The following is a 25,200-nucleotide window of genomic DNA, read 5'->3' as shown; positions in this document are numbered from 1 at the left end:
AACCGACGTACCTATAAAAGACAAGCAATTAGGTGAACCATGGTATTCGATGGTTTGCTGCAAAGTGACGGAACAGTTTTTTACGTATCTTTCGTTAGGCAATTTATTCGATCCATTTAACAAAGAAAAGTATTTAAAAAAGGCGAAATTCGTCCCTGAAAGGGACTTTGTTTCTTTGCTTTGAGTCTGCTGGTATAAGCCATAAGGCCCATAAGCTACCGCGTGAGTACCGAAGGCGGAGGTAGAAGAAAGGTGCAAGTGGAAATTATAAAAGAGCGGTCGCAAGCCAAGAGGAAACAGTCTCCTCCAAGTGTTCACCTGCGCAACTACAACTTGGGTATGTTACATGGCTTTCCATTAATTCCATAAGTTATTAATAAAATTGTTTCGTTTGGAGACGCAAGAATTTATTTAGTAAGAATCAAAGCTTGAAATATTGTTGAAAAATTGAATAACGTGTGCTATCGGCTAAAGTCAGAATCATATCATTGAGAAGTTAGCAGTTCTTGAAAACAAAAATTTTTAAACAAATTATATCAATCGCATTATCATGTATTGCTTAAATTTCATATTATATTAATTTCTTAAGAAACATTTTAATACGATCGACTTGGTTTTTAAATTCTAGAAAATTAGAAACTTTATTAGTTTATCACAATTTTACTATCTCAATTTACTATCTCAAATATATCAATTTTGTTCGTCACATTAGTTTATCTCGTAGCAACAGTATGCCAATAACTCATTCCGGATACCTTCAAATGGATCTCCTTGTTTGTACGATAATTCACCAAACTTATTATAAATTTTAGTCGCGTCTGAAGGAACTTACATTGTTCTTCTCGTTGTACTTCATCGGACCGATGTCAGGTGAATACTAAGTACCAGTAATTGTATCCTAACCTTGTTTTCAGAGGTCAGGAATTTTGGAGGCCAAGGCCTCGCATACAACAGATTTAATTTGATTTTGAATGTGTAAAAGCGTAAATATCTAAACGTGATGTATTTTTCTTTTTTTTTTTTTCTTTACTGCAATTCAATGTCATCTGACTTTGATCAACAGAAACCAATAGCCAATAATGTTGCATGTAACCGAATTAATATACGAAACAGTGTTTAGTTGACGCGCATTAAGGTAGAGTAAATTGTATACTTTACTCGATTTGATAATTCTTCTGTCTATATTTGATTACACAGACTGTTTATCCTTGACAATTTATTGGGTTGACAACTAAGTGATTAGGTGGTTACCGCCTAATGGTAATGACAAAATCCGCAGACTTCTTCCTTTTTCCCTTTATCGTTCTCCTCTTATAGCATTACCACCTAATGACAAAATCCGCAATCACTTAGTTGCCAACCTAATATGTCATAGGTACTGTTCGATACGAAGTCTAGTTTTCGGTACTTGAACTCGTGAGAAACATAAAAACGTAACTATAAGAGGAGAACGATAAAGGGAAAAAAGAAAGAAGAGGACGCGGACAAATCTGTCGACATAACTGACGTAATGCTTTATAGCAAAAATACTTAGATTGCTAGATATAGGGTGAACGGCAGTCGATATTCGAGAAAGAACTTGAGTAATAATAAGACGATAAGTGGCACTTTCTACACGGAAGATAGTTACGTGGTTTATTCCGCCGGTTGCTCGATAACCCCATTCGTATTATGCTAGTTCATGTTAACGTAGACGTAAAAGAAACCTTCTGCATCCATAAATTTGCCTTGACTGTTGAAATTTCCCAACCAATAAGAACAATACGTTGTAGCTAGTACAACGAAGAGACGCTGAATAGGCACAGTCGGCAAAAATGTGGCGATTCTAATGATTCAATTGACTTATCTTTGTTTCGTCCCTTTCTATCCGAGTTTCACGTTTCAAACCTGTTGATTCACTAAAAGCGATAAAATAAAAGCATCAGTCTTGTTCTGTTTACCAACGATCGTTTCCTAACGAACGTTACAAACTCCACGTCGATCAAATAACAGCAGAATCCTTTTACGCGTAAGGTTATAAGAGGATGATGAACGACAAATGATTGATAGAAATAATCCGCTTTAGAATATGGAATCGAGTGGACCGTTAGAAAGGTGACAAACAAAAATGATTGTTTACGATGATGATAGTGAGATATTACGCGAACGATGTTAGTCGGTCGTACAAAATTCGAGAACAAAGATGGGCGCACAAGCTGGTCGATTACGTAATCGGAGAAAGTGATTGCGAAACAAGTCACTCGCTCACAACACGGCACATGTTGCTATCACGGAACACGTAATACTTAGCGGTATTCATACTTGGTCAAACATTATATCATAAAACGACGAAATTGTTATGTCACAAAATCACTGTTAGCTTATAATTGGCTAAGTTCTTACGAAATTACGCAAGACGTGGCGTTACGCGATCGAAAGAAAGTGTTTCAGGCGTGTTCTTTCTCACCACGATGCTTTCATTCATGCCGTGACTTTGAACGATATTAGGGAACTGTGTCAGCGGTCCACTAAAGAAACGAATCGCTCGACGATCGAAAATGTGAATGCAAAAGAATGCCGTTTCACTGAAAACAAAGATCGCGATCAAACTTATTTCGAATATCGCGCGTCAAACCTGTAACTATCGCGGTATATTTACCGATTAGGGAACGTAAGATGGAAAATGGGACGATAGATGGATCGTTGGTAAAGAGGAACAAATGATTTTTTAGAATTTCCACCGATCCGTTATACTTTGGATATCGAAAATTTAAAACTGCCTGTTGTTGGAGACAAATCAAAGTAACGAGATGGGCGCGATCGAATGGGTAACCGAGGGCGATGACTACGAATGCAGCCTGTCGACGGAAACGCAGAAACTGGCGAAGGAGGAACTCAGAGAAGATAAAAATACGAGAGACCAAGCTCTTGAGCAAATACGTAATTGGATAAAACTGAATCCGCGTATACAAAACTGTCGCCTCGGTGAGAAATTTTATTTTCGAGTATAGCGTTTGCACAGTTAGTACATACATACGTACATGTAGGTATAGTCACGCGCGAAATTATCGCGCGTCGATGCTACTGACACACGATCTCGTTCGACAGATGCGCAGTTTTTATTAAGATTCCTAAGATGTAAAAAATTTAACGTTCCGATGGCGGAAGAGGCGATCGAAAGGTATTTGCTACTGCGCCAAGTTTACCACCCCGCGTTCAATAACTTGGACATTACCGAACCAACTATGGACGAGCTATTATCTTTGGGGTGAGATTAAACAAAGTACTAACTAAGCGTGATACGACCTGATATAACGATCGCATAACTTGTGCTTTTCCAGATATATATTCGCTGCACCTGGACGTGACGCCAAAGGCCGCCGTGTTATAATTGCCAGACCAGGTAAATTAATGTCGGTTTACCCTTAACGCTCCGACTTTTAATTGTGAATATCGACCGGCAACTTATTCTTATCATACTTGAACTCGCAAGTTTTTAAGTGTCAGATTTAAAATGCTACAATGACGTGTAAATAATAATATTAAAGTCATTGAAAACAATCTTTATTCATCTGAGAAGTAATATAATTTTGATTAGAATATTTATATTAATTATAATTGAGTAATGTGTGGAATTGTTTAAAACATTCATTGGGATGCAAACCGGGTTTGCGTTCACAGGTCTCACAGTACTCACTGAGGAGTATTATTTTTTATTTGTAAACAATACCGATAACGACCCAAAAATACTTTTGGAGTAGAGCGTCGCACATCAGTGGTGCTTGAAAGGCACACTTGAAGCGTTAAGTGTTAACACGTTGATTGACCCAGTCGAGTTTCATTATATGCTGGACAATAATTTTCATACGCGCCTTATGCAAAATATTGTGAAACTCCTCTTTCACAGTTTCGCAATTTTAGGTTTGCGCCATTCATTCGAACCGATATTATGCACATACCCTGAACATAGCTGCTGACGCGGGGTACCGCGTGTGTCCTGTAACGTCGTTCAGGCGACACGGCGAACGTGTCAATTTCAGCATTGCCGATTGTCATTGCGAAACTTGATTATATATTTGAACGTGGATAATTTGTGAAAATACGCGCATAATAATAGCTATCTTTGCCAGTTACAAATGTTTCCAGGCGAACTTCTTAACAAATCCAAACAATTGCAACGGATGTGTTGATTACCTGTCATTCCGTGTAATTTTATTCCGCTATTAAATCGTCGCTTCTACTTTCAGAGCAATTTCAGACAGCATGCACGTCGTTTCGTTGCAACTGTTATTATACGGTTTTGAAAAGTAGTTGCGGAAACGTGTAACCGTAATCTTACGAATGTTTGTTTAAATGTTTATGAATGTATATTTACTTTCTATAACTGCGTGGAACGTGCACTTTCAGGCGTCTTTGATCCCCATAAGTATACCAATGCCGACATGTGTAGAATTCACGCGATAACATACGAGTGTCTGATGGAAGACGAGGAAAGTCAAGTACGGGGTTTCGTTCATTTCGCCGATGGAGCCGGTGTCAGTTTCCCCCATTTGACGCTTTTTACACCGAAAGAGGCGGTCCGTATCGTGAAGAACGGCGAGGTACGAGTTTTATAAACCCTATGTTTTTCCATAATTTCAAATTGTTCGACGAAGGACGTAGAAAATCTCACGACTGTTTGTTTCACATTCGTTGAATATCCTTACGCGATGTTTTTCATTCACAAATAATAACAAGTTGCAACAGCTTCAAGCGAGACAGAAGGCTGCAACTATCTTTATTTTCGTCAAATTATTAATAAAGTCTAGTTATATACGCGTTCTCTAACAAGTTGGATAACATTTTACTCGTAAGGATACGCAACTTCTTACGAAACAGTCGGAGAATTTCTGATATTGCGTAATTCCGAGAATGTTCTCAAAATGATATAATATATTCGAAATTTAATATCTCGTATAGTAAACCAACGAAATGATGGTTTTAGCGAACTATACCCATGCGGCATAAGGAAGTTCACGCGATTAACACACATCCTTCTTTGAAATTCGCACTTGACTTTGGTATGTCATTGATCTCCGAAAAGATAAAAAAACGCGTCAAGATCTACACCAGTCTAGAAGATGCTATCAACCATAAAATGGATACGAGTATGTTACCTAAAGAGTATGGCGGTACGATGCCTATGAAAGAAATGATTGGTAAGTACAATTTGATAAATTGCGAAATTAAACGTGCTCCAAATTAAGTAACAATGTTCCTTTTAACGTACAAATCGACTATCTCCAATTAAATGAAACTGACACGTGCTTACACCGCGAAACGAAGAAAATAAACTTTTATTTGCGCAGAATTATGGAAGAAAGAGTTGCTAGAAATGAGACCGACGTTATTGAGCCACGATAAGATGAGAGTGTGTTTGGATTTATACTCGGAGAAGGCTCGGGAAGGTGCGGTATCGGCCTTGAAACAAGGCTTTGGTTGTTCCGATATCGGTTCCAGTGATTCCACCATGTACGGTATCACGGGTTCTTTCAGAAAGCTCGAAGTCGATTGATTAAGCCGTGTTATTGATAATAATAAACTTCATAACCGATATTTACCATATCGATAGGATAAAGTCATCGATACTTTTTTTGTAGCGAATTATCAGGGCTACAACAAGATACGTTATCCTAGCGATTATTGTAGCTGTAAGAGCTTATTAAGATATTATTCAGAAATGTAAAAGAAACAGCAATGAAATTTCGATCTCGATCGACGCGACTAAGTTTTGTGCTCGATGAATCTCAATATATAAATGAAATAATTGTAGTCCTCAAACCTTAGGCTTACGTTCGATAAAGTATAAGTTATATGTCGTTTTATTTTCGTAATTTGTAAATAAAATCATATTATTGGAAATAAATATTTTCTTACGCATACTTTATTTAATAACAATTTAACAAACGATTAAGAAGAAATCCAAGTCCCAATAATTTTACGTACTCTTGCTCTAGCTCGAATAAGATCTTCAACATCCGTATCCAAATCGCTGTACAAATCACGACAGTGCGATGATCCTGGGGACAATGTGGATTTATTAGATCGATCGACGTTTGTCAATCTCCGATTTTTTTAACAATACCTTTGATGAGTATGGCGGGAGAGAATTCATTTAAGTCCTGAAGAACAGAGAGAGCATGCCACGGATCGACGTCCCCGTTAGTAAAAATGACGTTTTGCAAATCTGGTCGTAAACCTCCGTACATTGTGTTCGTTCTTCCAATTCTGGTATACAAGAATCTGTTACCGTAGCTGTAAGACAAACGAGTTTGTGTACTATTTCTCGAGAAAATATCAAACAATACATTTTACAATACGTACTAGTACCCGTATAAGTCGGTACAAAGACCTGTAAAATAAGGCAACGGGAATAAGCTTCCAAAAACCGACTTCCTTGAGTCTGTTGTTTGATAATAACCGTATTCCGTGCATGTCTGGTAGAACCATAATCTCACTGGAAACACCGATATGTGAAGATTAATAATAAACAATTCACAAGCGCGAAACCTCCTTTTAATTGCCGCAAGTAGGAAACGTACTGATATCAGGTTGCGAGTCCCATATTTCATTTTTGTAAACTTCGACAAATTTGTTGTAATTATTTTTCAAGCATTTATCTTTGTTCGACACGAGATGCGCCAATCTCTGGAGAGGGCTACCCAGATACGAAGCAGTCATGTTTTCGCAGCAAGCGGCGATTTTTGTTCGATTGTTCTCCACTTTATCGTATTGAACGATGCTAGCAAATTCCTGATTAGAAAGATATTGATAACTATGATTAGAAGCAGTTACTTATCTTTTATTCAAGATGCAACAGCGTATTCTTCGAAAAACTATACCTCTGCTAGAAGGTTGCCCAAATGAGCCAGATCCTTGAAGGAATGTACATCGGGCACATCGCACAAACTACGACAGTTTCAAGTGTAACTTAAACAAATATTATACACGGCGAATTATGTTAATTTCCTACGAACGATAATTACTTGAAATACTCTTTTAATTTCTGTGCGCCTCCTTGAATGGCTAGTAACTCTTCGACATCGTCAAAAGCAGCTTTAACTTCGTCCATGCATTTCTGACTGTGTCTACGGAGCGATTCCGTCACGACTTCGTAATACTCTAAAAAAGAAGCCTCCTTTTCTATTTATCTATTTTTTTTTTTAATTGATAGGAATTACATGGAACTGCAAAAGAGTTTATTCCTCACCATAGAAATCAACTTTGGCGAGAACTGGCGCGCTACTAGCTAGCGCACCCTGAACGAGGTGAGGGTATTTCAATCTAACCCATGTTGCCACATTTCCAGCATAAGATCCACCGAAAACAATCACTTTACTATTACAAAGTTTCTCGTCCTTTTTCCTCGTTTCGATGAAATATGCCAAGTCCGCCAGTGCTTGATCTACGCTTAGATATTGCAAGTTTCTTGAACTAGTGTCTCTAAAAGATTCGAAAGGTAATAGAATAATAGAAAGGTTGTGGCAAACAAAAGTAAAAATATACTAGCGCTTGAGAAGAAATTAACTTACTCGGTCGGTTTACTTTTGCCGTAATACCGATGTTCGGTATAGTACATGATCGCGTTATAAGCGGATGCGAGCTCGTACATTAAACCAGCCTCTAAGAAGCCTTTAGATATTGCCCATTCTCCTCCGATCATAATCAAAATCGGTCCGTTTTCCTTGAAATATCTTGAATTTTCATAGTAACGCTGTCGAAATATACGATGCATAATACGATGTACAATACGATCGAGATATAAATAAGCATTTTGTGTTTTTAAACGGCGTAATTCCACTTGCAACATACCATCAACCAAGTGCGATTGTCGCGGACATTGAAATGATCGACGGGTTGTCGAATCCATAATTCGGTTATATTTTCACAAGTCGATTTGTCCAAAGAACGTGGCTCTTCCAAACCGTGAAAATGAAATCCATGGAGACCAACGCCATGGCCGAGGCGACAGGTAAAACATAATAACACGAGAAAACTTAAGATCATATTCGGTTTTCGGAACCAAGACAAGTTCTATTAATTTTCATTCGTTCAACGAGTTCCACTAGATTGGTTCGCAAGACAATGGTACATAACATTTTATAGCGAGATATAGAACGAAATTCTCTTAATACTATATCATATTAAACAAATTTATCTGATAAGTTGATACAAATTGTCCCTAATCACCGCGGAAGGTACACATTCTATACATTAAAAAATATCAAATTGTAAATACGGATATTAGTGCTAGAAAGATAATATCTACCGCTTGATTGATTCCAATAATATTTATCTTATTTATTGAATATTTCAAAATCAGCTTTGTATTACGTAACTCTCGAATTCGAGAGTAAAGAACTTTAGAATTATTTTCAACGACGATTAAAGAGTGAAAAGAAAATAGAAAGGATCTATTGCGATAAGTATGTAACGTTTTATTATTAAATATATTTTGGTATGAAAAAGTACATATTGTTCACATTATATTTGGTTTCCTTATATAGCTTTCAACAAAGTCACGATGAGACTTTACACAAATTCAACGTCTATTACGTCAATTCTCTTTGATCTTTATTTCGTTTTCAGAATCAGTCGTAGCCCACTCGTCGTCGGATATTTTTTTAGGAAGTTTCCACAATGTTTCCGATTTGTCAACATCTTTGTCTTCGACAACGCCAGAGACCTCAGAATCGGAAGAACCCATACTTTCGGAATCAATTTGTTCCGAATTTTCTTTATCCCATTTAGATTTTACGCAAGGCAGATTTATCGCGTCGACTATTTCTTCGATATTCGACTTTCCGGACGTGCCCTTTGATTTTCTTTCCCAAGAAATTTCACACGACTCACTATGACTTTTCAATCTGTATCTATCTTTCTCGACATCCTCTTTGTCTCTTTTAGAATGTTTATCTGAAAACTTATGACTTCTCGAACGATAATTTCGATCGCTGCTTTTCAAGTGTCTTTTATGCGAACGCCTCGGCGACGTATCATCATCCTCTTCTGTCCTTTTTTTGTATTTCTTTGAGCGTCTTCTAGAATAGTCGCGATCGTTTGAAACATCATCATCTCTGATCTTCTCATCTATGTGTTTTCTAGATCTTGTTCGATGACGTTTGACCGGCGGCGAATACTCATGATCGATAGATCTATTCTTGTCGAGTTGTTCGTATCCTTTGTCGCGAGTCGATTTCTGTCGAAAGTCCCTTTCGTCGAAATAATGATGGCGAGTTTCAACATTCCTCGAACGATGACCTATCTCGGGCTCGGGGGATTCGGACCACCTCCAATTTTTATTATCTTCCACGTCGCTAACATCTTCCCATTTTGATTTATTTCTAAACAAAAGACATCAAAACAATATATATCAATAATATATGGTAACGATATAATCTATCATTTATAAACAATACCTGTGTTCGATTTTTTTATTGCTCGTAACTTCCTGAGCAGACGAAGACAATTGTTTCACCCATCTCGGCGGGCTTTTGATGTCATATTCGTCGTGTGGATTTTTAAAAGTATGTAAAAAATTACATGCCCTTCCTTTGGGACATTTCGACATCCCACAGACAGCACTCCTCCATGATCTTAGGTTGACAAATTCGCAATTAAGCTGTCGGCCGGCATACCATCGACCTTTCAGTCTCCTCAAAGCCCTAGCAGCTTCCCTTTCGGTGTAATATTCGACATATAAGTTGCCCCGCAAGTGAACTTCGGTGTTGCAACAATATTTTAAGGTTTTTATTTTTCCAAACGATTCCAGTTCCGGGACTACATCTTTGTAAAATTCGCGGAAATGTTGTCGTGTTTCCGAGCTTTCGAATTCAAGGGCAATATCAGTGTCGTATTCCGCAGAATTCTTCTCCAGAGAAAAATGCGTATAAAAACCAGGTACTAATATGACTTTACTTAAACATACCCTGCGATGATTTCTCGAACAAGTGTCACCGTATCTGCAAACATATACGTATATGACTTGTTGGATATCATACTTTTATTTAACTGCTTACCTAATAAAGATTGAAAGGTTAAGATTTATTTGCTCACCTGCAAGCACCTGTCTTTGTGAAAAACGGACAAAGCTCTTTACCAGGTTGACTATCGATAACCTCACGCAAAGCCTCCGGGGTTTTGATTCCATTATCGATGTAATCGTCGATCTCTTTAAGTAGCTCTTCCCGCCTTTTAATTTCTTCTTCTCTCCTACGTTTCTCCTCTTCCTGTTTTTTGCGAATAACCTCCTGTTTCGTTTCAAATTCTTGGCGAATTTTCGCCTCTTGCTCCAATTGTAACTGTCGAGCTTTTTGCTTTTTCTCCTGCAAAATTTGCCATTCTTCTTGGGCTTTCACCTAGGGAGATGAAACATAGTGTTACGTATTATCTATATATTTTACTATTAAGGCTTGACTGTTTAGTTTATAGGAACCATGTAGTAACTAGCAGGCTTTGGTATCCACATTTTAACATTATTTTCAGGGTTATAACTCATGTGGAAAATTCTTGCGAGTAACTTTATAATTAATCGAACGTATGCTATCGATTCCGAAAACAAAATAATTTCGACATATACGTTCGTTAATCAATTGCTTGCTAATAGATTCCATAAATTAAAACGACCAAATAAAAGAAATAGAATGTACACTTTTAAAAAGGAAATTCACTAAGGTTGCATAAATAGTATGTTTCGCTTTTATTATATATTTACCTCTTCCTCTAACCATAATTTTTCCCGTTGATCGTGTTCTTCTTTTTCCCGAGCTTCTTTTTCTCTGTCCTCAACTTCACACTGTTCCAGCCATTTTAAATATTCCGCACTTTTTTCAAGTGCTGCCCTCAGCTGTTCCTCGGTCGCTTCTCGCTGAGCGGCCGCTTTGCGACGCAGACGTCTCCGACGTTCCCTTTTTGCTATATTGCGCCACTCTTTGTGACTATATTTCGTTAAACGACTTCCTTCCATTACTGTGCATTTTCCACAAGAAATTGTACTCATGCTACTTCCGGTGATATTACAGTATCACAAATTTTTGGGAGTTGTGAAACGTATTTGTCATGCGTTTGACAACCATTTTCAATGAAGAAATGCAGACAACATGTACGCGCCGCCATGTTGAATTTAGAACGAGAAGCTCTGATCTGGATTATCCCTATCTGTTGAAAATGTACGAAATTATATAATAAAACACTATTTTTGTTAATATTTTTACATCATTGAGTGATAGACTGGCGACGCGAAAATTTTTAATATGTATAAATGAAATTGAAAAAATAATTTGATTTTGTACTAAAGCTAACTAAACATTTCGGAGGAATTGTTAAAAGATAGTTCACCGTTTATATCGGCCATTATATTACCATTATAATAATATTAAACAAACGAACGTATGAAAAAATGCAGTTTGATGTGTGGTGAAGTAAATCATATAATTCTCGACAGTTGCTAGGGGAAACCGTTCGAAAATTGAGTCGTGAGAAATCAATATGGACGACGACAAAGTTCTCGTTCGTGCGAGACAGATAGATGTCGCAGTCAGGTTGGAATTTTGGGGCGTTCGATGAACCTTTACTTACTTTACCGTCGCGAATGTAGCCAATATTTATCAGTACGAATATGGAAATGATGGTGACAACGAATTCAGGTTCGATAACGAATCCACGGTCCACGGGGGGACAAGTATCAACGTGCTACTCGATTCGGGTAACTTCCCGATAACTCAATCGGCAATTCGTCCAACGACTCACTAACAAACTAACTAACTCCGCTAATCCAAAAGAGGCTGCCCTTCTCGGGTTAATCTTTGTTTTTAAGGAGAGCCATATATAATCATTTCATACCACTGTCAGATACGTGTCCCTTCCGGTGACCGTGGCTATGTCCAGTGACCTGCCGTGTCACTTCGCGCCCAAACTCATCGTCATAAAATCAGATTGGAACATTAAGACTATTTCTTATTTTTATTACTTAAGGGCGGCTATAGTAAAAGTCTGGACTAGTGTATTGGGGTTTTCCCAACATTCCGGATGGGAAATCCCGCTGTTTTTCCATCTCCGACAAGTAGAATATGTCTGTCTCTATCTGAGACATTCATAGTATGTTACACATGCGCAGAACGAAAACCTTGTCTTCCATATTTAATTCTCACGACTCAATTTTCGAACAAATTTTCGTATACTTCGGTATAAAGTGTCAAGACTTGTTTATATGATTGCGACTATAAGATAAACATTAGGTATATAGGGAATTTATTACTGACATAGGGAATCACTTCTCTTAGGGATTTTTATTTCAATGTCATGGTCACGTTTGTTTATTCAAAGATGGAATTTATTTGTGAACATGAATGCTCGTGAATTACACACTCCGTTTCTTCAAATGTTTTATTTAAGTTATACCCATATACAAAAGGAATTTTACGAATGTACGTAATGAGTATTTTACATGTAAATAATCAGAAAAGAATAAATTATATAGGGGTATGCTTAATATACTGAACATATATAAAAAAATATCTTCGTTTAATTTGCATAATTTCACTTAACAAGCAGAATTAGTATCGAAAGTAATATCTCGGATTGATTGTTTCATTTTTAAATAAAAGAAGTTGTTTCTATCCGTCGATAAATAAAAGGTTCGATAACATAATAAAAGGAATTCTCTCTCTCCAGCTTACTGTATCAAAAGTTGATCGTACAATTATATGTTACATTCTATTTTGCGATTCTTGTTAATATTTACCGTAGACATTTGGTATCATGAATTCTTGATATGAATTAAAATACATATTGTACATATATTCCTGACACCTACGAGAAATACAAAAAAGACATATTAACAAAGGAGATACATTAAGCTTTCGTTTAATCAAATCGAGCCTTTTACATAAGTGCAATAAATAAGAATCTTATCTAATTTAATAAATACATTTTATTTATATGTTATATATTTGTTTTTCTATTATTTACTTTATACAAGACGACAAAGCTGCATCATTCTGAAAATAAATCATTAATTACAAATTGGTACGTATCTGAATTCGTAATCACTCTATTTCTAATCGATTTCAATCGATCATCTGTTACGATTGCTAATTCGCATTGTATCCATTTGAGGTTTGGGTTTGCTTTCATTGCTACGGTCCTGTTAAAGTACCGTTATATCTGACAGAGCGTTGAACTACAAATGGTACGCATCAGTGTAGTAAAGCCACCTGTGGTATTTTTCGAAACGATATCGACAAATACACTTCAGCCAATTGTTTTATTTTTACAAAAGAAACAATTAAGTTGAACTAATTATCGACAGACACAGTAAACGTGTAAAAAATCGCTATTGTTTTAACTATACTTGTTATTCATGTTGCGAGAATAATGAGGAAGTACGTGATAGCCGATGATACCAGGATACGTTGCAAATAATACACACGTAGCTGTTAGTGCAATCGTGAAACTCAAAGCCGGTAGTGTAGTGTTACCCGGCTCGTCAATGTGCATCTAACTCTCAGGTATTTTATTTAATACCGGTGTGTATTAATCGTTAAACCGTGTATAATGTGTAACTCGATGCATAATTAGATTATAATGCAAGGAATAAAAATGGATCTGAAGAATGGTGGACACTTAGAGGAAAAAAATAAAAAGTTAAAGAAAAAAGAGAAGTCGGTATTTTGGACGTACGTGCTGTGGATGTTTGGAGGTTTAGTTGGTGCGCATCACATATACCTAGAACGAGACGCACAGGCTTTCATATATTTTAGCACTTTGGGAGGATATCTTGGTCTCGGATGGCTTCGAGATATCTATCGGATTCCCTCGTATGTCCAAGATGCAAATGATCATCCTAACTTTCTGAATGATTTTAAGCAGAAAGTTCGAAACAATCGTAGGGTAGGTACATTAAAAACTATCGACGATCGATTTTAGGGATTCTTTGAATAAGCATTCAGAAGTACGGTTAATCGTAGGGACAAAAAAGAATGCATACTTTTGTTAACAGTCGAGGCATAAGAAATTTTCGATTGTATAAGCATAATATTAACGCAACGTGTCATTTGATTTCAGCCGCCATTCTCGACAGTGCGATTCGCTACCGAAAATGCGGTTGCATATTTTTGGGCGGAAATATTTCGCAATGCGATTCCAGAGGACGAAGTGTTTGGAATAAATTTTAGGCATTTACTAATTCTGACACCATTGGTCATTGCTTTAGGTAAACGGTTGAAATATTTTAGAACATCAACGATAAAAGTATTGCGGTGTATTTAAATTTCGTTCGACTTATCATTCACCACACATTTTTCGCCTTGTTTTCTTCGCATAATTAGTCGATAAGGTTTTTTTACGAATGCGAGTATCGCATTGGAAACATGTTTAAACCGATGCACTATTATCTAACGAAATAATTTTACGAACACAGTATTTTATATTATATTGGTAGTTAACGATTCTCTAATCAAACCAACTTTTCTCTGTTACTTTAATTGTATTTAAAATTGTATTTAAATTGTATGTAACCAGGTGTCTGGATAGTTGGGAATATAGGCAGGGAGCAGGGTTCCATATGGATTGCTCTTTGTTCTGCATATTTATTATATCCAACGCTATCCTATATCGGAGACGACAGCATGTGGATATTTTTGATGGTCGTTGCTGCTAGTTTAGGCTTCGATACGTTCAGCAAGCAATGGAGGTTAAAGCCAAGAAAGAAAAGACACTTCGTTCAAAGGATTTTTTATCTCACTATAGCTGTCGCAATTTACGTGTCTTTACTAGGATCGTTCTTATACTTTAATGCCGTTGTCACCGACAGCGAGGGTGAAGAGATTAAACTATCGGAAGCTATCCAACACTTCTTAACGTCTCCTATATGGCTGGATCTTAAGGTTAATTAAAATCACGTAGAACGTGCTTAATCGAAGCAACCCACTGGATGTTTTGCAAAATTTGAAATTTTCCAGGCCAGTCTTGAAGCAACCTGGAATCAGGCGGTACATCAAGGCTTTTGGGCAACATGGGCACAACTGATAGATCTCACAGATCCTCGGGGAGAAATAAACGCCTACAAGGTACGCCTCGAAGCTCGTTATATGTAACTACTACATCTGAATGCAAATTTTGTAGATTTTAGGCCTTTCCCAAACGGCTACGCAAACAGAGGTAACGTCTCGTTGGAGAGCTCTCTCGAGGGACAATCATCCCGACAAGATAAAGGGCACTGAGAAGGAAAGGAGACAAGCTCAGGAGAAGTTTATGGAAATACAGCAAGCGTATGAAATTCTTTCAAAGGCTAAGAATCGCAGACAACGTCGAAATAGAAAATCCGAATGACTCGTTTATTAACGTTACCGTACACTTTGACTTCAAAGATCGAGAAGAATCGTTGTAAATCAACTGAAATTATTGTGACAATCATTTTGATACTTCGTAGATTAGCGATAAACGAAGGTTTGTCGTATTAAGAAGATGTTGCGCGCCTCGTAAATGTTTATTCTAAAAGATACATTTTTTACAATATTCCACTAACAATAAGACGAGGTACGACGAGACAAACCGTATTTATTGATCATACAAACCTGCGTTGTAAAGCGTTCCTTTTACCATGTTATTTCTTACTATAGCAGCGTGCTCTTTTGTCCAAGGCATTGCTGATTCGGAAAATTTGGCACTACGCGTTCAAATACGAAACACATAACGTGTACATGTATAGGTAAAATTTTGCACGATGTGTTCTATCTTTGTAATACGAATACTGTATACATACATATATGTACTTACGTAAGTACCTATTGTACTGTATTGATTTGCCTTAATAAGAAAGATTGTTTTCGCTCTTAATAGTGAAAAAATATCGTACAAATAATACGAATCTTTTTATTCAATATATTTATTTATAAATCTTTTCGGCGATCATCGCGTAATTAAAAAAATGTTACTTTGTGCTTTACGATACGTTTATATCTTATAAATTCAAAAACCGTAAAGTGAATCTTTCCATCGCTCTCCTTCTCTCTCTCTCTCTCTCTCTCTCTCTCTATAGAAGAATATTTAAGATTATTTAAAAATTATCCCATCGATTCGACGAATGAGTGTACATAATTCTTGTTGATCTTTTGATGTTCGTGACAGTCAGTTAAAAAAAATTTGTCTATCCGCACATGTTTCCAAACTCTGGTAACGTTTACCCAGATCGTAAGCCAAAAATAAGTTCAAAGTAACGTAAGAAGAAAGATATATATGTATACGTATAATCTACAAAAGGTAGCAATCCCTTTTCCGCAATACGGTTTCTATAAACAAGTTTACAAGGTGAAAAAGTTGCACTTTGTATTTTGGTCTAATAGAAACGAGAATGTCATGTAGGATTTTAACAGTATAGATAGTATTAGAATTAGAATGAGCGTTGATCGATAGGAACTGTAGCCAGTGGATGAGTGGAAAAAGATCGAAGATCCTATTGATGTACGACGATCTAAAATACAATAAAATGTATTTTTTTCGAGGAGGGAAGACGCCTGCGATCTTTATCCGCACGTTTATCCGCAAAATGATTGGCAAACGAGATTTATACATCTATTTGTTTTTATTCTTCGATCGCGAAGGCTTTCCAACTATATTCTCGATCTTTTCTGTAAAATTGGGCCCATACTTGTCCTTTGATTGTTCAAGAATATCTTGCGGCGAAACTAGAGTCACCCTGAAACAGTCGGAATACGAGAAATAAATGCGTCTGTCATTTGCAATGTATGCAACGTGAAATTTGCAAAGAACCAGAGCCATCACCTTAACTGTGGAACGCTTAAAGGTCGAAGAAGACTTTTAACCACGGGTGGAACTTGGCTGGATTTTGGTAGAGCTGGACTACTTGCACAAAGAGCGGCGCTAGTTAATTGAGAGACCAATGAAAAACTTCGGTCTGGGCCGGATGTCGTGCGGAAAACTTTTCTTATCTTCGACTTGAATCCCGAAGATGGTGGCGACAGGGGTGCGGTCGGAATGGGCATCACCTGCGCATTAACCAACATTTTTCGCTATCCTCCATGATGTTCCTACTCGATCGTAAGAGACGTCTTCGTTAGAAGTATCTTTACCTTTCCTTGGAGTACTTTCGCTGCCAGTTCGGGTTCACTACCCCACCGACAAGAAGTTGACCTCTCCAGGAGCCGATGTCTCGCGAACCTCTCGATTACTTCAGCGCACACGTACCTTCCACAAAATCTGGCCCACTGTTCCGCTCTCAATCCTCTCCCTTGGTCTCTCAATGTCGGATTCGCACCTGAAAGCCAAGCGTCGATCCGTATGCTCTTTTCTTAACTCGTCACCTTTTGAAAAAAAAAAAAAAAAGGAAGAAAGATGACTCTGTTTACCGGCGAATAGGAGAATTTTGGCGCATTTGGTTCTTCCTTGAAGTGCTGCCTTCATCAACGGAGTAAAGCCCGATGCGTTTCTCGCGTCCACTTCGATGTCCGGACACCTCTGCAGCAGTATGTTCAAACATTCCGTTTGCCCTAGATCAAACGAAACGAGACGGTCATTAAGTCGAATACGAAACAAGCTCGCGTCCTTCGCGACGTTGCAAGAGTTGGCGTATTTCGAGTAACGTATCGTTCGACCATGTTTTGGCTTGAAACGTCCGTCGGCGTACGTCACTGTAAACCACGCGCGTTTCAAGTACTCCAACACTGGGTTATTTCTGGTATCGATGACGCGGTAGAACCCTTACGGCTTACGGCATCACGAGCATAAAATTTGACGTCCGTTTATGTATGTATACTTGTATTACATGTAGATATATATATATATACATATATATGTATATAGTAGTGGAGATTTTCTAACGATGGGAGAAGTGTTGTGAACTTACAAGATTTATGCCCACCACGTGGCTGCATTTTTCCGATTACGTACAGTACGAGCACAGACAGGATGCTGTCCTTGAAAGATTTCAGCGTAACAGATTTTATTTTATCTTTTTCGAATATCCTCGTTCGTGGAGGAAATCGCTGAACGAGAGCCGATTAATTTGAATTTTCCCGTACGAGCCAATGTCATCGTATGGATCTCGATAAAAAACCGCGACGAGCGAAAAATCGCGACCACCTTCCCTCGTTTTTTAAAGTATAACGAAATTACTTACCGGCCTGCGCGGCAAAATGTAGAGGCGTGTTACCCTCGTTGTCCGGAGTATTCGGGTCCACCCTTTCGTACGACAGAGCTAGCTCCAACATGGTCGCGGCACCGTTTCCCGCCATGTAGCTGATGGCAGTCTGGCATCGTAAAGAAATAATCGAAACTGATCGATTTATTCGAAGAATAAGTTGAACTTGTCGAAGTGGCCGTTTACATAAAATTCTTTCTCGCGCGAACGATCACAAACGCGCGTATTTTACTTTTCAACCGCAGACGTGAACATCCTCGCCGCGCCGGACGTCTCGTTCTATCACTTTTCATTCTTTCCCTTTTTTCGCTGATCGCGCACGTTCACCGATATTGGCTTCCGTTTTCCGCAACGCGTTTATCCACGTTATTCACGTTGGAAAAAGGATTGCAAAACTGTTCTTCTTTCCGGAAGAAAATGAGATTTGCCCGGCGACTGTCCTACTCGCGGTATTCTTTGCCTCGGAGAGGCGCACAAAGGACTGTGCGGTAACAGTCAATTTATTAAATGGTTACTGACGTTGACGCGTTACCTATTACTTCGTGTGCGTCACCATGGCAAACACTGTGCGAAGCAGCACTCGCACGTGTTTTCGTATAAAGAACGTACGATGCTCCTCGAGCTGGCGAAAACAGTGCGATCTGTTTACCGCACGCGCGTTCAGAAAATATTTCCTTATAAAACAGTAGCGATTTAGTGGTATATGAAGCTTCGTTTTGCTAGCAATAGCGCGTCAGCGTTGAACATTTGGTAACTAGAAACTTGATACGTATCGATATGAAAATCTAAGTTTAAAAATACAGCGATCGAGATCGATGTTAAACACTGGCCGATTTGATTATTTGCTAACGGAATACAAAAAGCAGCAATCCGCTATTCACGCCATTGGAAATCACAACTCGATACAACGATCGTTTTTAATTTAATTTTAATTTAAATATATTCGACCGGCCGCAACAGCAAGTTGTCGTTATTCTAACCTAACCTCAATCCTCCACAAGTCATCTACAGTTCTTAGTTCCCTCCGAAGTAAGCTGTTGCTTTTCGAAACTATCTTTACGACAAAAATCTATTGTTCCGTAAGCTTAGTATCGTTTTACATCGTGTAGATATCTCATTTGCTGTCTATTCGCTACGAATAATTCCCACTGAAGGAAAAATTGAATTTTCTTTATGATCTAACGCACTGCATAACTTGAGTATATTAAATTGTACTTAAACGTCTTGAGATCGTAAAAAATCGCACGATTTACATATATGTACGTATGCTTAAGAGCAACGAGCGTCACTTCTTTCTAACGCGTCACGTCTCACATATCTAATGAGGAAGCTCTTTTTTCCGCGACCTTCAATCAATGATCCCGTCTTTGCCATTTGGAAAAGAACATATACGAGATAACGAAGTGCCAAAACTTTTATCGTGCCTCTGCAAATACATTGTTATTACCGATAACCAAAATTCAACGAGATACGTTGATAAAAGCTGAAGCATGTAACTAGGTAAAAAAATGTTTACTTAATTACACGAATATCATCTGTTTCGTAATATTTCTAGCGAAATAGCGAGATCAAACCCGATTGGAAATAGACGTAGAAATCCTGAAGCTTTACAAATACTTGAAATCTTTTTCACTAAATTTCACTTTTTCTTGTAAATTGTTAACGAGCCAAATACGACGAATCTTTTTTGTTTTTTTATTACAGACGAGTAACTGTTAATAACTTACCCTGCCGCTGCTATCAGTCATATTGACGTCCATGTCTCCGAATCCAAATTTTCGCACATGGGCAGCGATTTCATCGAGGGCTGCGTCGTCGGCATCTCTGGCTGCCCTGAGAAGGGCCGATGCGCCCTCGGACGTTACTTCCCACGAGGACGGCACTTTTCTGACGATATTCACCTCGGCCACGCTACGATCTGCGAAACGAGTCGAATGTTTTACATCTGGTAAGAAAAACTTGTACAAACGGCTCGTTTCGCAAGATGTGAAAATAGAAAAGATAATAAATAGGCTGTCGGGTAAGCGTTGCCTCGATAGTTTACAGCCACGACAGACGTATTTGTAATAAACTATAGTGGAAAATATCGGTAACATTTTCATGAAACCAGTGCTAAACAGAGAGTTAGTTGTTAACATAATCATTTACATAGTAGGTAGAGTTCCGATAACAAATCGATGATTCTACGTATATCCGGTGTATTTTTCATCGCGTCGTATTGTCTGCATTTCTGTTTTCTCCTTTCGTTTATTCGGTGTATCGCGCGTGTGTGCGCGTTCTTTTTGACGAATTCCCAAAGAAAACAGCGATAGTTACGACGAACGAGCTTCGAACTTTGAACGTATCTGCTAAAGATTGGAAAATCGGAAAGTCCGTACCGGTCGGATGCAAACAAATTCGAGGGAAATAAAACGAATAAGACGAAGAGAAGGAAGAGATAGACGCGTACCTTGCAGAACACCCTTGTGATAGACCTTAGCCTCGTGTATGGCGGCTCGTTTGTAAGGTTCGCGTTTCTCTTCGAAACTCGTATCCGAACTGAAGGACACCGATTTCTTGACGCGCGCGCCGCCTTTCTTCCTCCGTTCCACCGGCAACGTTTGAACTCCTGACGAATGTTCGAAAGGATCGAGATCGTTGGCGACTCTACTTAAAATCGAAAAGTATCCCCTTAGAGTTGGATGCTTGGCCGAACAGCTTTTCTCGGTGCAATGATTATTTGGACAAAGTGTGCGCTCTTCGGGATAGTTTCCGCTTAGCTTTCTCTCTCTAAATTTATTCGCAGAATGGGCGAGATTCGACAGGAAAGTGGAAGATCTTTTGAAAATGCTCTCCTCGGTTCCTCTGCGATCAACTTGCCGCGTCGCTGGAAAACCTGCAAAGACAGGAATTTCGTAAATATTTCCTCCACTTTGTACGCGTTCGATGACGATAGACAATTATCGATTCGATCAAGCGGAACGTTCGAATAAACGAAACTATACGCGCATCGTCGATCGTTTGAAACACGCGTTTCTAAACACTTTTTTAAACACTCGGATTAAGATATCTGAATATCCGATTGATAATAGAACATAGAAAATCCGATGGATTAGATACGCAAGTACCTTCTCTGAGATAGTCCGGGACGGAAAAGGATTTGCGAATAGGCCGCTGAGACTTGCCAAAGTCCGTGGGTCCTGCGAAATCCTTGGACAACTGTTTGCCCGAGGACTGTTCTTTGAGCAAGTCGTCCCGAAGTTTGGGGCGAGTTTCGCTACCCGCATTCACGGCCGTCTTGTTCCTTTTGACAACGATGCACTGCGCCGACGATGTCTCTCTCACCGCATAGTTATTTCGAGCGAGCTCTCCTCTAGATGCGACGATGCTGTAGTTGTTCACAGGACAGGTATTGCCCTTTAGCAAACAATCGAACTTTAACCGCGCGGTCTGCACGTCGTTTGCCTACCAGTGATCTTCCGATATACGGCCAACGTCCTATTTCGATCATTCGCGCATTAAACGAGTCTTTGTACACCGCGCGAACGTTGCTCGCAGCATGCAACATTCAGTGTACGTGCGATATATCGAGGAAAGAAATTGAAACTCATCTTAACTAGCTGCACGTCCTAACAGGTAAATAAAAACCACAAGAAAATGAAGAGGAGACGAGCCGAGTGCCCAGCACGTAGACATGTGCAACGACAATGTCGATACACACGTATACGTTCGTGTAACATTGACGCGATTGTGGCGATATTTGTTTGGGTATAATATTACCAGCTTAACGTTCGTAGTTCATCGGATACTACGAATATCGTTCGCCGAGCGAATACACGTACGAACGTACGTAAACGTTGTAACGATACTCGCGAAAAAAAAATTCGTTAACGAAACGGTGAGAATTAAAAGCGTGGTTTCCCGAAAGAGAAATCTAACGAGCGAGAATGGTTTGAATGGAAACGAGAGAATAAGAAAGGTTGAAAGACTTACGAGAAAATGGAGAACTTTTGTTTCTGTTTAAGCCGACATTGGAAGAAAGGAGGGCGAGAATGAGTTGGCGTGTTGAAAATCGATCGTTCCCGCGGAAACTCTCGGAAATCACTGACGGTGTCGCGGATCACGGCACAGCGAGTGTCAGTACTCGGAGTAGGAGAAGTTCCTTGAAAAACGAATCGTGCCTTCCGGATCGCCCCGTAAGACGTGCACGCGAGTTCTACCGCGTCCGTTTCAACTAAACGCTATTTATATGTCGGTTAAGTCGTTACGTCGGTCGGTCTGTGGCTCGTCGACGCGTGTACGCGCACTATCGAAGGAGCTGTGCGAGAGCAATACGCGTGTAGTACTTTTGTTCGTTCGCGCACATGTCGTCAACCTGTCGCCTCTGGCCATCATTACGCCTTCTCCTTTTTTTCTCTCTTCGATTAACCGGCTGCGATCTCTCGGACGAACGTGTTTGCATTTCATATTTTCGCATTTAGTCGCGCTCGTGTTCACTTCCAACGTGTAAAGGTATAAACGAAACGATGACTCTCGGAACGAAACTCGCGTAAATCGTCTGGCGAGATTCGGGCGTAAAAAAAGAGGAATCGTTTATAAACGACTCGTAAATCAGTCGATCGCTGATTACAGTCGGTTGATTTTCGAAGACGTGCGAATAGACCGAAACACCAGAAACCTATGCTAGGTGGCACTCGAGTTTCGTTGCGTGGAACAAGGCGAAACATAAAAAAGGAAGCAAGGACAAAGAGAAACCGCTCACCTGATTGACGTTCCGTCCTATATTGGATATACGATGAAACATAGTGTCTCCGACCATGCAATTCATTCCACTGGATAGGCAGACTCTTGTGGAGTAAGTCGCGTTATTCGTTGGCGATCTGTTTCCTTCGTTCTTTGTCATCGTCGTTATAGGCTGCATCGTAAAAGCAGGTTATCGATGAAGGTACGTCAAGTCGATCGATGGTCTTTGATTCCACGTAACATCTCGCTACGATGCTCCGTATTGAAAGCTGTTATATTTACGTGTATATTATTTACGAGGTGAACATTTCAAAAGCTACGGGCAAACAATTTTCGAGAAGAACTGGTATGGAAACTTCAACTATTCGTCGACACGTTAGTTTCGTTTTTTACGTTTTCGAAAGCGGCATTCGTAAGTTTAAACCTGTCGATCGAAGATGCTGTTTTGTATCGGAGGGGCAAGCGGCGACACTCTCGTTGAGCGAACTTTTCGCAGTCGTGTACACTGGTTCTTTTGCTAGGAGACCGCGTGCTTATTTTGGCGGCGTTACATTTACCCGACAGGCTTATCGTCGTCGCCTCTGGCGTTAAGCCAATATTTTGAATTCTCTTATGCACGAGAATCTATCGATTATCCGATGGTCGAAAAATCGCTGGGCTCCGAACTGTTTATCGATTTTACAAAATTATTGCCCTATCTGCCGTTTGAAAGAGCGCATATGGCGGCCAAGTTATTTTAGCACAAGTACCAGATTACAAGGTTTTTTTACGTACAAAGTATCGGAAAAATGGAATGGTATCGAGGGAATATTTACGGCCCGTATCTGGCCTGCATGTTAATAATTCAGCCGATTCTTTTATACCACGATTCAGGTGAATGCCTAACAACGATAAGAAAATGCATACTAATTAGAACAAAATACACCGGCGAGTAACGATCGTTGCTTGCCAGTTTCGGTAATTTAATCTCGCCGACGGAAATATAACACATAAATGTTAGAGCGACACGAGCCCATCTCATCGAAGGATTTCAGAAGATTCGTGAAACGAAACACTCCGTCCGACTACGACCTACCTATCAGATATTTTAGAAACAGCTAAGTGGTTTTCATAAACAGCTGTGTTGAGGATCGAACTTTCTAAATATGTGCAACGCTCGATTAATGAAAATTCATAGGAGAACTCGGTAAACCGACGAAGGTTGTCAACGTCGACAGCATGCACGCGACATAATCAAAAATTATGATCATGTTTCGTTGATAATTCACGCGCGACATTGTGTCATTGACACATTTCGAAGACGATAATGACCTCGCTGACGAACCTTTGTCAACTCTCCTGTGCGAGTCTTAACGTATCGCTTACATGCATCGGTTTTCCTTTCTACGCAACAACATTCTTTTCCATACTCTACTGACCGGCTTCGGTTTAATTTTAAACCAGATTGACATCAAACTGCCGACATTCGATAAATTTCTTGCTTGATATCGCAACTGTGATTTGTTAACCGATCTTTGGTCCACGACGAAGTGCAGCAAATAGACGAGCTATTTCGCGGCGAATAATTTCAGTATCTGTTTACAAAAACCAGGAGAACTCTAACGTACGATCGGTAAATCCTGTATAAATCTGTAAACTTCGATTTCCCGAATTCTCGTATACTCCAATTTTTTATCGTATCTATCGATGGTAAGAGAAGAATATATTCAGCTGCGCTATATCTTGCGTTATCTAACGTCGCTCGTGTAACAGCGAATTTACTGGTTCTCTGTGCCATTTTAAGAACCGTTTCAAATAATATTCACCTACCTGTGTTCATCCGTGCTTATCGATTTACGGTATAAGCAACGGAGATCTTCTCGCTGTTTGAAATTCAAGCCCCTCGCCGTATACCTTGTCTTCGCTATTAAACTCCGTGGAAAATATTTGCACATCTTCTTGGAAAAAGTTCGGCGAACGTGGAGTAGTATCGCGTTTGTAGTGGTCGATCGCGTATGGAAAGTACAAGAAGAACGATAATCCGCGGCGCCGTTAATCCCATCGAGCAACTTTTCAAACTAATCTGTTCGCATAAGGGTTAATTGGATACTGGGCCAAAGTTTAATTCACACCCTCACCCTGAAAGTATCACGGCAGTCGTATCGCACGTTGCCTGATCCGCGCAGCCGCGGATTTAGGCCAGGTGTTACTCCTCGATGAATAATCAACGAAATATAATGGACCAATTGTGAAATAATTTTTGCCAAATATTTCCCTGTCTTTCATTAATTAGTCGCCACCTCCGAGCGTTACTGGCTGCAAAA

The 25,200-nt window shown here is 39.2% G+C and overlaps 5 protein-coding genes across 8 annotated transcripts; 2 read left to right on the top strand and 3 right to left on the bottom strand.

The window, feature by feature from the left end:
- The first annotated feature begins 73 nt into the window (after positions 1–73).
- On the top strand, positions 74–5,900 carry LOC126870358 (clavesin-2-like). Its single transcript, XM_050627988.1, has 7 exons — positions 74–337; positions 2,712–2,964; positions 3,088–3,247; positions 3,321–3,382; positions 4,387–4,580; positions 4,964–5,177; positions 5,328–5,900. The coding sequence occupies exons 2-7, from the start codon at positions 2,790–2,792 to the stop codon at positions 5,531–5,533; spliced, it is 1,011 nt and encodes a 336-aa protein (XP_050483945.1). The 5' UTR covers positions 74–337; positions 2,712–2,789; the 3' UTR covers positions 5,534–5,900.
- LOC126870316 (putative serine protease K12H4.7) lies at positions 5,900–8,367 on the bottom strand. Its single transcript, XM_050627905.1, has 9 exons — positions 7,831–8,367; positions 7,551–7,732; positions 7,229–7,461; positions 7,005–7,140; positions 6,861–6,927; positions 6,561–6,771; positions 6,343–6,475; positions 6,104–6,273; positions 5,900–6,038 (listed from the first exon to the last, which is right to left on the bottom strand). Exons 1-9 carry the CDS (start codon positions 8,023–8,025, stop codon positions 5,929–5,931), a joined length of 1,437 nt encoding a protein of 478 aa, XP_050483862.1. The 5' UTR covers positions 8,026–8,367; the 3' UTR covers positions 5,900–5,928.
- A 74-nt stretch (positions 8,368–8,441) lies between these two features.
- On the bottom strand, positions 8,442–12,912 carry LOC126870211 (U2 small nuclear ribonucleoprotein auxiliary factor 35 kDa subunit-related protein 1). 2 transcript variants are annotated; one of them, XM_050627715.1, is made up of 5 exons: positions 11,860–12,912; positions 10,733–11,175; positions 10,075–10,376; positions 9,438–9,980; positions 8,442–9,362 (listed from the first exon to the last, which is right to left on the bottom strand). In XM_050627715.1, the coding sequence occupies exons 2-5, from the start codon at positions 11,015–11,017 to the stop codon at positions 8,576–8,578; spliced, it is 1,917 nt and encodes a 638-aa protein (XP_050483672.1). In that variant the 5' UTR covers positions 11,018–11,175; positions 11,860–12,912; the 3' UTR covers positions 8,442–8,575. The 2 variants fall into 2 exon arrangements, with proteins under 2 accessions (XP_050483672.1, XP_050483682.1); XM_050627725.1 differs by lacking the exon at positions 11,860–12,912 and adding an exon at positions 11,596–11,742.
- Positions 11,622–15,969, top strand: LOC126870341 (dnaJ homolog subfamily C member 22). 2 transcript variants are annotated; one of them, XM_050627953.1, is made up of 6 exons: positions 11,622–11,722; positions 13,597–13,908; positions 14,083–14,230; positions 14,539–14,903; positions 14,979–15,086; positions 15,142–15,969. In XM_050627953.1, exons 1-6 carry the CDS (start codon positions 11,636–11,638, stop codon positions 15,346–15,348), a joined length of 1,227 nt encoding a protein of 408 aa, XP_050483910.1. In that variant the 5' UTR covers positions 11,622–11,635; the 3' UTR covers positions 15,349–15,969. The 2 variants fall into 2 exon arrangements, with proteins under 2 accessions (XP_050483910.1, XP_050483920.1); XM_050627963.1 differs by lacking the exon at positions 11,622–11,722 and adding an exon at positions 13,380–13,526.
- On the bottom strand, positions 15,872–25,180 carry LOC126870220 (uncharacterized). Of its 2 annotated transcripts, none has more exons than XM_050627738.1 (10): positions 24,707–25,180; positions 22,917–23,166; positions 21,283–21,571; positions 20,625–21,050; positions 19,903–20,093; positions 18,155–18,284; positions 17,385–17,525; positions 17,109–17,293; positions 16,801–17,024; positions 15,872–16,714 (listed from the first exon to the last, which is right to left on the bottom strand). In XM_050627738.1, the coding sequence occupies exons 2-10, from the start codon at positions 23,073–23,075 to the stop codon at positions 16,591–16,593; spliced, it is 1,869 nt and encodes a 622-aa protein (XP_050483695.1). In that variant the 5' UTR covers positions 23,076–23,166; positions 24,707–25,180; the 3' UTR covers positions 15,872–16,590. The 2 variants fall into 2 exon arrangements, with proteins under 2 accessions (XP_050483695.1, XP_050483704.1); XM_050627747.1 differs by having other exon boundaries at positions 22,917–23,069; positions 24,707–25,170.
- Between the last annotated feature and the right edge of the window lie 20 nt (positions 25,181–25,200).

This window comes from Bombus huntii, chromosome 1 (assembly GCF_024542735.1).
Source record: "Bombus huntii isolate Logan2020A chromosome 1, iyBomHunt1.1, whole genome shotgun sequence".
NCBI classification, from domain to species: Eukaryota; Metazoa; Arthropoda; class Insecta; order Hymenoptera; family Apidae; genus Bombus; species Bombus huntii.
This window is presented reverse-complemented; position numbering and strand designations above follow the sequence as displayed.

Bases quoted from the DNA above. Each gene is read 5' to 3' on its own strand.
- LOC126870358 (XM_050627988.1), top strand. From the start codon at position 2,790: ATGGGCGCGATCGAATGGGTAACCGAGGGCGATGACTACGAATGCAGC. The intron at 2,965-3,087 runs GTGAGAAATTTT...CTCGTTCGACAG, and splicing joins TATACAAAACTGTCGCCTCG to ATGCGCAGTTTTTATTAAGA. The intron at 3,248-3,320 runs GTGAGATTAAAC...GTGCTTTTCCAG, and splicing joins GACGAGCTATTATCTTTGGG to ATATATATTCGCTGCACCTG.
- LOC126870341 (XM_050627953.1), top strand. From the start codon at position 11,636: ATGGAAATGATGGTGACAACGAATTCAGGTTCGATAACGAATCCACGG. The intron at 14,231-14,538 runs GTAAACGGTTGA...GTATGTAACCAG, and splicing joins ACCATTGGTCATTGCTTTAG to GTGTCTGGATAGTTGGGAAT. The intron at 14,904-14,978 runs GTTAATTAAAAT...GAAATTTTCCAG, and splicing joins CTATATGGCTGGATCTTAAG to GCCAGTCTTGAAGCAACCTG.
- LOC126870316 (XM_050627905.1), bottom strand. From the start codon at position 8,025: ATGATCTTAAGTTTTCTCGTGTTATTATGTTTTACCTGTCGCCTCGGC. The intron at 7,141-7,228 runs GTGAGGAATAAA...CTTCTTTTTTAG, and splicing joins CGCCAAAGTTGATTTCTATG to AGTATTACGAAGTCGTGACG. The intron at 6,274-6,342 runs GTACGTATTGTA...TTTGTCTTACAG, and splicing joins ACCGACTTATACGGGTACTA to CTACGGTAACAGATTCTTGT.
- LOC126870211 (XM_050627715.1), bottom strand. From the start codon at position 11,017: ATGAGTACAATTTCTTGTGGAAAATGCACAGTAATGGAAGGAAGTCGT. The intron at 10,377-10,732 runs GTAAATATATAA...TCATCTCCCTAG, and splicing joins AATTATGGTTAGAGGAAGAG to GTGAAAGCCCAAGAAGAATG. The intron at 9,363-9,437 runs GTATTGTTTATA...TCTTTTGTTTAG, and splicing joins AATAAAAAAATCGAACACAG to AAATAAATCAAAATGGGAAG.
- LOC126870220 (XM_050627738.1), bottom strand. From the start codon at position 23,075: ATGCAGCCTATAACGACGATGACAAAGAACGAAGGAAACAGATCGCCA. The intron at 21,051-21,282 runs GTACTTGCGTAT...CTGTCTTTGCAG, and splicing joins CCCGGACTATCTCAGAGAAG to GTTTTCCAGCGACGCGGCAA. The intron at 17,025-17,108 runs GTAAAGATACTT...GTTAATGCGCAG, and splicing joins CGAAAGTACTCCAAGGAAAG to GTGATGCCCATTCCGACCGC.